Below are 11,143 nucleotides of genomic sequence, written 5' to 3'. Positions count from 1 at the left end.
GGATATCTCGGTAGAGTCGCTAGAATTGGCTTGACTTGGCTCGATTTCCTACGGTTTCGCGAATTCGGATGCACTGGACACTTCGGGTTGGCCTTCCCCTCTACAACGCAAACTCGCGATATTTCATGTTGCATTTTTTCTAAGCAGCTGCGCAGAGTATTCATGAATTTATTCATATTCCATTCATTCGTGTAGATTCATTTTCGTCAAAATGTACATGTACAGGTATGTTCATGAAGGATAGAAAGAAAAAAATTCGGGGGGAAATCATATAAAAAACGCCATTCGGTAGGACTCCGAATAAACTCCGTTTCCCAATGTCATAGATTTCGTAGTCGGTCATAAGTGTTATTTCGTTTGTGTTCATAAACGTTGGTCACAGTCTCGTGAAGTAGTCTTTTATGACTCTTCTTTTGATGTAGCTAGCTTCTTAAGCTTTGTGCGGAGTGCATGCTGGCTATTTTGTGAAGAGTTCGTTTACTGTTCCTTTTTCTTCTCTTCTTTCTTCTCTTCTTTCTTCTCTTCTTTCTTCTCTTCTTTCTTCTCTTCTTTCTTCGGCTTCTCGCCGTCCTTTGGCTTCTCGCCGCCCTTCTTTGGGGGCTTTCCTACTGGGGCGACTGGGCCTGGAGAGGTCTTGCAAACCCACTGGGTGACAGTCCTAACCTTGTCGGTAACGGTCTTGGTGGCTTTAGCTTCAGTTATGACCTATTATACATCCCAACGTTGTTAGCTTTCCAATTATCTTCTCAATGTAGTTACTAATTCAGAATGATAAACATACTGGTCCACGGACAACACCGGGAAATCTGTACTCTCTATTCTCAAACTTCATGTGCAAGGCACAACCATTACAGTTGAGGTCGGCGGTCTGAACAACGGTTGTTGTAGTCTCATATTTAGTGTGGACTCCGCGGCCGATTCCTAAGAAACCGAAGATACCGGGGCCGGTAGTGGACAGGTGGGTTGTTTGGCAGACGGCGCGGCCGACGAGTGGGTTTATGAGAATTGGAGCCTTTGTGGGAGCTGGAGCTGGGACAGCGAGAGCGCTGCTGCTAGGGGGGTTAGTATGGTATGCTTTGATATTATATTAAATTACATTGAAGATTGGTGTTTTAACATACCCAGCGGCGGCAAGGACTGCGGCGATAGTGAGGAGCTGCATTTTGAAGGATATGTGGTTTTAATTTTAAAATGAGTGGAAATGATATATTATCAAAAAAGAGAGTGGACTCAAGAAGAGAGAGAGAGAGAGAGAAGGAACGACAGTTCAACGATGCTAGTCTATTGCGATGCAGAAGAAAAGAAGACTTGAAAGAAAGAGTAGGGAAATTCAGCTTTATATAACATATAGAAAAAATTAGGATCACTATATCTCGAGTGATCTGTTTTTTATTCCCGTCTATAGTAACTACAGGCTCAGGCCACAACTAGAGTAACAAAGGGAAGTATAACACAAAACTCGTCTGTCGATGCGTTTGCAACATAGATGCCAAGGGTCCGACAAGCCGGGTCTCTAACCAAGAAGGAAAAGTTACCCCATTCAGCGGACCACCAGCCTGTATTGCTTCTAGACTACCCCATTCATATTCTGGGTCTTTAGTAGTATGCGGTGATCTTTGCGAATGGTATACGTAAAACCAGCTCACGGGATGTTAATGCCGGCCATTACGAATGCTTTTTTTTGAAGGAATAACCTACCTATATAAGCCTCGCGGGCGGTCAGTGTGATAACAAAACGTCGGAGTGAGAGTTCCGTTGCGTTGTGGTAAACATTTGAGAAAACAGAACGTATATTCGAGCCGTGAAGGGTTCAAGGCTTCAAAACTGTCCAGAGATTGCATCGGTTAGAAATACCAAAATATTGTGATGTAGAACAGTTAGTACCAACATCACAGTCTCGGGTACCCAATACATTAGCAGCAAGTTAGGCAGCTTACATAGTAGCCCATGAGTTCTCAGCCTCCCAGCACAAAATGAGTTTTAGCCAATCAGGATGTGGTCTCTTCACAGGCTCAAATCTTAGAGCAAATATATATTCCATCTCAATACTGTCTGATACGAAATCATGAAAACCGACCTCCGATATGGTGTAGTGGTTAACATCGTTCGCTCTCATGGGATTCAACAGAATCCGATTAGGACCGAACAGCCCCGGGTTCGATTCCCGGTGTCGGAATTCATATTTTTTGTCTTTTTTTTTTTGTTAAGCTCTTGCTCAGCAGTCTTTTGTTGTTGAAGAGATTCCTTTTTGAAGCTGGTCCAGGAAAGTTCGCGATAGTTTGAGGAAAGTGTTCTGCGTCGACACTCGTGAAATTAGTGTGTCATCTTTATTTTTGGTATTAGGAGCTAGCTCTTATAAAAAGCAGATGTATCGTGGTGGCTCGAGGCTAATATCGTGGCTAGACTAGTACTCACGTTTAATACACTCATCCTAGCTTCTTTTGCTCTGCAACGTCATTGCGCTGGTTCTAGATCGATTCTCAGGTCTGTGAAGAAATTTTGACAGCCTCTCAAATGCCAAGAATTGTGCTCCCTGTTGTATTTCTCAGTTTGAGTCGCCAGCTTAAGGTCAGTTTTGTGTTGCTTACAACACAAATGCTCTCACAGGCGGCTTTAAATCCTCAATGCATGACAACGGCACAGTAAGTGTCAGGCATCAAAAAAGAGCGCCTTGTAAAACAGCCTTTGCAAATATAGATATAGGCATCTATGTAGACTCGAAAATTGCCAGTCTCTTGTGTTTGCCAGAGTCTTTCATCGAGTATAAAAGCAGCTTCTTTCATTCCATCGATCCAGCTCTTCCTTCTCGATAACCTGATAAATAGCATTGATGCTTAATCAGCTTGACCATCAGTGCAATACTCCTCGTTACAGCATATCTCAATATCTTGTACAATTTCCGATCTGATACTCATCTTTCAAAATAACTATCTCACTCATCATGGAGAGTGCTAGAAAGCACCGTAATCACAAAGCTATGTCAAGCACACCAGACTCCAATATTAATAACGGTCGCAAGCGGAAGACCGCCACCAATCCAAGTAAGCCCCTAGATCCCTTTTAAAGCCGTATCTGCAGAAGGGACAGTGCTGATCGAAATAGGTGGTTCTTCACCATCTACGAAAAGAAGCAGGCCGCAAGAAGGAGACAAGAAAACAGAGATGATCATCAGGCAAGATGATATTGATGACGATGACGATGGCACAGATGATAGCGATTGCGGCGACGACGACGGCGATGAGGGATGTGGGGATGAACTTGACTATCTCGAGGACGGTAACGGTGACGGAATGGCCCCATATGAAGTAGAAGAAAGGGTATATGAGTTTGGAGCTGAGAGGTCCAAGCTATCTTTCAAGATATATTTGCAAGAAGATCCTAATGTAGGTTCTCTGAGCTGGACGAAGATTATTCACGTTGACGCCTACTCCGAAGGCAAGGTTATCGGACGCGGTTTAGGCCGATACGTGAAAAGAAATGACATTCGAGGCCATTTTCAACGCGAAATGGAGGGGCCTTCGGAAGAGCTGAGTAACGTTGCCTTCGATTTGTTCGACCGGTATGGCCGCCTCAAACGAGAGCTCATCAACCACACCATCCGCAAGGGTACGGGAGTCTGGGGCAAGGAATTAGATTACGGTGACTTTTTCTTAATTGAAAATCTCAGGATTGGCTCAGACTGGCGTAGAAAGGGGGTCGGCAAAAGGATCGCAAGGGACCTCATAGAGAAGTCACATAAAGGGGGTCGGAATCCAGCCTTTTCACTAGTCAGGCCTGGGTGTATCGGTTTTGAACTCAGAAAAGTGACCAAGGGAAAAACAAAACTAGAAAAGCATGAGATCGAAATTAGTATGCGAGGCAAGATTATTGACTTCTGGCGGTGCCAAGGCTTCCGTCGAGTCGGCGCTTCTGATTTTTTCGGCCTCGCAACCGATCCAAACCATCCGGCAGATACGATTTCTTCAATCGCGGATTTCAACCCAGCAGATGCAGAACCTGATCTCGACGAAGAGCCTCCAACTGAATTTCTAGCCCCCGGTATCGCGATCTCTCCCGGCCCCTGGCGGCTAGAGTTACTAAAGGAGCGGCTCCCTTTGCACCATGCCATTGTTACTCTTCCTGACGATGAATGTGTCCAATTCTTCAATAGTTTCAAGGCTAACGTCGACAACCAATCCTATGATTGGAACAAAGTGGACCGGCATTCTGACAACGCCTTACACATAGCAGTCCAAGAGCTCAAAGCCAAGAGTTTGCGCTGGTTGTTGGAGAATGTGAATGAAGACCAAATCCTCGCCTCACGTCGAAACGTCGCCGGCTATACTCCACAAGAAAAGCTCGAATCCCAGCTTGATTCAATCAGATCAACGTCACGACTGGGCTGCATGACAATGGATGTGTCTAGAGAATTCAAGGGCTACCCTCCAGAAGCTATCGAGTGCCTTGTCGCCTTCCGGGGACTCAGCAATCTTTCCAAAATACAACACGAACGTCTAAAATTCGGATGTACCTGCAGCTCGTGTATAGACGGCTTCTTATCCCCACGCATGAAATTTCAGCTCTTACTCAAAGCCGAAACTGCACACAATCTTTTGAACGAGGGAATAGAAGATGGACCTGCCTGGTACGAGGAAAGCGACAAGTACATACAATATGTGCCTTGGAACCTTCGGCAAAGGTTCCGGACCAATAAATCACTAAGGCAAGGGTTTTCAAATCTCTTCCTTTACACGGCTGAAGTTTTGCGAAAAGATATAACTCCAAATGCCTTAACTATTAGCGCTCAATTAAGATTCACCGGCGAATGGCCCCCTTGCACTAAAAACTTATTAGAAAAAGGCCGAGTCGAAAGTGCTCTGCAATCTCTTTTTAAATCCACACAAGATGAAGGCGAGTGGGCTAGGGATGGGGGTTATTTATATGCGTTTAAGGAGGACATAGACGCTTTGCCCGAGTGCCGTAATGACTACGAGTTCGAATTTGTGGCATTGATGTGCGGGGTCCCAGGTTGGCAAGATCCCGATTACCCTTAAGCGCCAGACACAGAAGATTCCGCCGGTTACATAAAACGAGAGCTGGCTCTCTGGGATCAGGATTCATCTCTAGCTCTGCTTGCTAGTAGAATCGGTGACCTGGAATCGAATTCCGTAATATCCCAATATTTGGTAGGGCACCGCCGCGCCCAATGAAGTCCGTAAAACCGCTTATTTGATTCATGCTAGCATACTTGTGTATAGTTTGTTCCGCGGGTTTTCCGTTTAAGTAATCTTCCATTTTATCAATCAAATAATACTAGCAGTTAGGATTAATCAATGCGATTGCTTGGTCTCCTCTGTAGTTCAAAGAAACTCGGTTGTGTTTCATTCGAACAAGCATAACCAAGATGATAGCCACAAAAACCTCATCTTCACTGACGTTACAATATACCGGCTAGCTAGCCTACTCCCGTTATAATAGCCGTTTCTAACAAAAATGTCAGGACTTCAGCAAACACATATACGACACCACGTTGCGCTAACAAATCACAAAAGTCATTTCGACATGCATGAGGACCAAAGTTGGCACGTAATCACAACACACTGAATTGACCGATAGATAGTTTAGGTACCCCTGCTCTTGGACTAATATAATAAATATTTATATATTTGCACCAGGTGCGCACTATTCTTTGCTGGCAGGGTAACTGATCCACAGTCTGCTTGTATACAGCTGTACAACTTATAGTACCAGCAATACATATTATGCAGTCAGCTCTGATTCCTTCAATTGTGTATTTACAACATACTATCTTCACAGCATACGAGGCAAGGAATGTACTATATGGGATTGCGTATCTTCGCGAAGATATCCCTTCCTGTTAGCTGTCAACACCCACACCCGTCACGTGGGCATGGGATATGCGAGCACCATCGATATATATAGATATTTCCAGGAAGACCTAGACCTTGTGCAATCCCAAACCTAATAGCATTAATGTTCTAATCCAAATTGACAGGCCCGATTAACCATAGGATATGCAGCTTCCAGTTACCCGGAAAGAAGTGAGCAACGCAGATGAGGATTGTGGAATCTGAATCTTGCATGAAAATCGACAATTTAACAATAGATTCCCTGGGTCGATCAGCCTACTACTGCAGGAGTCATGAGCTCCCAAATTCTCTCTAAGACATAAACTTTCGGGACGAAGAAACTCCACATCACCGTTTTCCTTCCATTTTCATATGTTGAAGGTTTCTTCTCTTATCACGCGATGTAATATAGCCTATTACCTAACCTAGTAAGAAACGCCATGGTGGGATTTTATAATTTATCCGCAAATTTAGCAGCCGGAACTGTGGAGACATCAAAAACAAAGTACGGACTTGGAACGACCGCCAAAAAAAAGCACATGCACATGAGCTCGGGCTCGAGCTCGAGCTTATGCCTTGCAGTTTCCCATGCACTATGGCTCACGCAACCGATATGATGGGTTTTTCATTTTGGCACTATACCCCAGGCTTGGCTGCTGAGGGGTTTTCCTTTGCCTTTTCTTTCTTTCTTCCTGGAGTTTCTGGCACACGTGGTAGCGGTTAAGTGTGCCATCTCTAACTAGCCAAGATGGGTTGGCCGAAACAGAATCTTGGTTTAATAGTCAAGCTGGTTGTATTCGATGGCTGGGGAAGTAAAATGTGGAGAAATGATAGAATTTTCTTTTCTTCCTGCCAGCCTGAATGGGCCGTGTGCCAAACATACTGCGGTCTACATTTACGAGAGAGAGGAGAGGAGGTGTGGAGCGGTATACTCTTTCTAGAATGCTTCTCCCGGTACTATACGGATCCAACGTGATAGTAGCGTTACTCGTGATTGATGAGCACGCACGCATATGGCCAATCACGATGCAGATTAGGACAGTATTTTCTGTCGCGCAAGCCAGGCAAACCAAAGACTAACACATTTTGCGAAGGCAAAAATAAGAACAGCAGACTCTCTTTCTAGAATTCTTCAGAAACCTTAGGTATCATATTTGTAGACCTCCGCCAGCGCAATGCAACGCCAGAACTCATATACAGTACATCCCAAAATGCCCTTCGTGACAAATGACTAAATACATCAAAGAAAATTGTGGTAAAATGGCGATGCCATGGGCCAAAAATAAAAATAAAAATCGAAACAACTCCTTCCAGAAATCATTAGACAGTTCTTGTTTCTTTCCGCATACAAGAAAGCCATTATATGCTTTTTATCGTGCGTATCCCGCAATTAAAAACAAATTTTCAAGTGGAAACTATGTGCAGTGAATAGAAGAGGGGAAGAATCTTCAGAAGAGCAAAAAACGGGAGATCCCTAGGAACAAGAAACAAAGAACTTAACTCATGTAGTAATCAAAAAAGATTCCCCCGTGGTAACCCAATAAAAATCCCAATATACGCCAGACCAACCACACATGCTACGACGAAACTTTGTTTAGAAATAACTCTTTGTACACGTTTAACTTCCTTCTCTTCGACTTCTGTTCTTCGTTCATACATCCGCCTGAGAAGTGTTGTATTATTTTCATAGTTCTCAACCCACTCTTCGATACCATATTCCTCTGCTTCGCTGCTGTCATGTTCGCTTTTCGACATCCCTGAGAAGAAGCTGTTGACTTCATCGGCCGGGAATAGTTCCCAAGGCAGCATCTCCCGTTTAAAACCGAGATAGACCAGCCAGAAACATATCCCTTTGCTAGCATTCAACATAGCAAAAAGGCCAAGGACAAATGGAACAACGCCGAACAGCCTCCACCAACGTGCTTGGCTGCTTAATGTTAACAACAGACCGAATACTATCGATGATAGCAGCACTAAACCTGCAAGCAGACGGATCGCTCGGATACGGGCTCTTCCCGCGTTCGATAATGAGTGTTGAACAAAGTTCGGATGAGATTGGTATCTTAGAGATTCTAAGACGGAATTAACTGCCGGGTCGAAGGCTGAAGGATGAGTCGTGTGAGCTAACGCCTCAAGAACTGCCAGGCGCTCTCTAGACGTTAGGTTTAATTCGTAAGGTGATTGTGCTGAGATGTATAGTTGGGCAACCAGTGATACTTCATTTCGGAAAGGCTGGAAAGAAGCTGAGCTGCCTACTGGGGGTAATGGTGTAACTTCGTGATGAGAGACTGTCACGACGGAATTCTGTCGTAACTTTTCGTCTATTGTTCCTATCGAGTTTCCAGGTAGAAAGGATGAATGTTTCCGACCAGATGTGCTGGCGGACGCATGAGATATATGTGTGTGTGCTTTCTCAAGGGTATCTGGAACGTTGAGTTCCCAAGGAGGTGAGAGATCTTGGTCTTCCCGAGGCAATGAATTAAATTTATTGGTATAGTCTCGATGCCAAAGGAAGAATCGTAGGGTTTCAGGACTGTGTTCCACAAAGCGTAGATAGTTTAGGAAGTCCCGCGTCGAACATGGCTAAAAACAAAAATAAAAATAATTAGCATATATCCTTGAATAATCATGTCTTGAAACCGAGCGGTATCTGCTAAAGCAGCTATCCGGACGATATAGTGAAGGGATTTTGTCTTACCGAGCAGGTCGACCCAGCTATGACCTTGTCAAAAGAAAGAGCTTTGGGTACCACAACCAATCGTTCCTTAAGATGTGCCGGACGTTTCTGACGACTATAAAAGACCCAGTCCATGGTTTCGCCGTCGAACTATACACCGTCTAGTCTTCCGACGGCCTTTCCTCTTCATAGTAACACTGACATCCGCGAATATCAAGCGAAGGAACCAAAGTTATATCGGGGATCCGTTGACTCCAAAGTTTCGATTAATATATGTTTCCCAGCTATTCCGCCGAAGAGGACAAGTTGGATAACCGCCAATCTAACCAAGTCTTTGGAACTAATCCCAATGTGACGGTTAACCCTTTCCCGCTCCGATTACCAGACTTTGATATCTGTGTCGTAGCCCTCTTAACAGCCCTTCAGGCTTCTAGAAACCGAATTATCCCAAATGCGAACAACAGCAACACATTCGGATATTGTGGTGCGCGCTGCGGTGTCGTGATATTGTTAAGTTGGGAAAATCGAACGCAGAAGGCTGAAATAAAGAGCTCAAGTCGGCTAGTAAGCCAAAGCAACGTTGTAGATGTTGGGGTTGATCAAAAGCGGATATTTGGGTCGTCGATAGTGCTGCTTTAGATAAGGCTTCCCTAAAACTCGTCTCTTTTTTCATAAACCAAGGTTCTGGAGGTCTACCCTACTTATGTGTAGAAGGGTACTAGGGCTGAGCTGCCACACTAAGAAACAACAGCAGACAAGAATGCACGACCGAATGCAGCCTCTACTGAGAAATAGCCAAAATTAAGCATTGATAAGGGAACCACCCTGTTATTCCCCACCACTATATTGGATTTTGCAGCGATGGAATGCTTCCAGGGTGTGCCGCAAAGGTGGTCTTGGTGTCTGACTTTGATTTTTGCGACGGTTCAATACAGGAAGCTAGGAATTACGGGATCTTTACGATGCCTTGGTAGCATTAGACTTAAAAAAGAATAGCCAGGGAAATTCTGGGGCAAGTGGGTATGATGGTATTAACAGTATCTCATGGGACGGTTGAACAATGTCCGACGATTTATCCGGTATATAACCCATCGGTTGCGGTGTGCAGATAGATCACCTCAAACCTCGAGCTTTATTGCTCCACTCTGTTTTTCTTGTTTGATCATGTATCTGAAGGGCACGGATTTCTGTGGCCACAAAGGTTGCGCAGGAAATGGGGAGGAAAGATACACAGATACGGGTATACGAGATGGTCCGACGCAAGGTCACGCCTTTGTGGAGATGCCTTGCCCCACGGCTCAAGAGGATGGTTAGGGGATTTCCCACTTCTTGCAGATCATCTAGCCAGTCTAGATGAGCCTTCGCAACCCAAAGGTTTTGTTTGCAGAGGATGAGGATTAAAATGCGGACTAGGGAAAAGGGTGTGGATAAACAGCCAAGCCATGCAAGGTTGTTACGCTTGGATCAACACTTCGTGATGCATAGCCGTTGGTTTCTGTTTGGAAATGGGGAACTTCGATTTCACCCCGCCTGAGATAAAGTGATGGCATCACTTTTGTTTGAATATTAAGTCAAGCCCTGGAAACTTACAGGCAATATTTTGAATCCAAGTTTTGACTGTGAACATGCGACATTGTTTCTCACAAAATGGTGGGAGAGAAACTAGCAAGGAAACAAGTGAGCAAAACTTCCTAGATCCATGATATAAGAAGCTGCGTGGAAGCCATGCAGGATGTTCGATAGATTCCTTGCCACCCTCCAAAAAAACCTTCCATTTGTTCTGGTCGCTCTTGCCCCATACATAACACCGTGGAACGCACATGACACTTTGCCTGGCGTGTGGATCCAGCTCGATATTATTTGTCCAGAGCCCATCCCCGCAATCGGAAAAAAGCGAGCCGGATGTGGAGACATTTCAAACACTAGGATAATGTGCCAAACTAGAATCCTTATTGGTTAGACCACAGCCTTTAGCAAGGTGGTGTGAGGGTCTGAGCACGAAGTTTTCGGAAACTGGCCCGTATTTACGCAAACCTTGTCAAAGTATCTTCTTTCGCAATGAGGTTCTTTCCCTAAGATATAAATTTTCAAAGCTCTGACCTCTGGCCCCAGAGTCGCATCTTTGCCTGAGGGGTGACAAGTTCACTTATTTAACCGGCTGGTGCCCTAACCTAAGTTAGTTTGCGTTGGGTTATTTCTAGCCGCTCATAAAATGTCCATGAACTTTTGACCCAAAGCCCTTTAAAACCCCCACGCGATCGGATCAGACAGTCTCATGATAGTGAGTGAATACCAAAAAAAAATTATACCGCGGAAACATTATTGCGCAAGACGATTGAACGTTTGAAAGAGAACACGCTTAATCACAACTTTATCATACTTTCTTTGAACTTTGGTAATTGTGGCGTCCTTACGTTCGTATTCGTCCGTCATTTCAAGCACGGTCTATCGGCACATCTTGTCGGCGGTATCAAGCTCCCGAATACGAGGTGCCAAGAGTATCTCAGGCTTCTAACCTGGTATGCAGAGAAACACATGCGACCCTTCTAACCAGGAACGGCTAATATATCGATCTGTCCATCACACTCCACCTATCCACGAGATCAAAGACAATTGA

At 44.6% G+C, this 11,143-nt stretch overlaps 2 protein-coding genes across 2 annotated transcripts; one reads left to right on the top strand and one right to left on the bottom strand.

Moving 5' to 3' along the window:
- Nucleotides 1–477: 477 nt before the first annotated feature.
- On the bottom strand, nucleotides 478–1,162 carry DFL_003765 (uncharacterized protein; the record flags this gene model as incomplete). The annotated part of the gene is made up of 3 exons (XM_067632750.1): nucleotides 478–705; nucleotides 782–1,049; nucleotides 1,122–1,162. 3 exons carry the CDS (start codon nucleotides 1,160–1,162, stop codon nucleotides 478–480), a joined length of 537 nt encoding a protein of 178 aa, XP_067490988.1.
- Nucleotides 1,163–2,941: 1,779 nt separating this feature from the next.
- Nucleotides 2,942–5,033, top strand: DFL_003764 (uncharacterized protein; the record flags this gene model as incomplete). The annotated part of the gene is made up of 2 exons (XM_067632749.1): nucleotides 2,942–3,041; nucleotides 3,103–5,033. The coding sequence occupies 2 exons, from the start codon at nucleotides 2,942–2,944 to the stop codon at nucleotides 5,031–5,033; spliced, it is 2,031 nt and encodes a 676-aa protein (XP_067490987.1).
- Nucleotides 5,034–11,143: the final 6,110 nt, after the last annotated feature.

The sequence above is a fragment of the Arthrobotrys flagrans genome (assembly GCF_004000055.1).
Source record: "Arthrobotrys flagrans strain CBS H-5679 chromosome Unknown unitig_0, whole genome shotgun sequence".
In the NCBI taxonomy this organism is placed as follows: Eukaryota; Fungi; Ascomycota; class Orbiliomycetes; order Orbiliales; family Orbiliaceae; genus Arthrobotrys; species Arthrobotrys flagrans.
The sequence above is the reverse complement of the archived record's forward strand: the minus strand, read 5'-3'. Positions and strand labels throughout refer to the sequence as shown.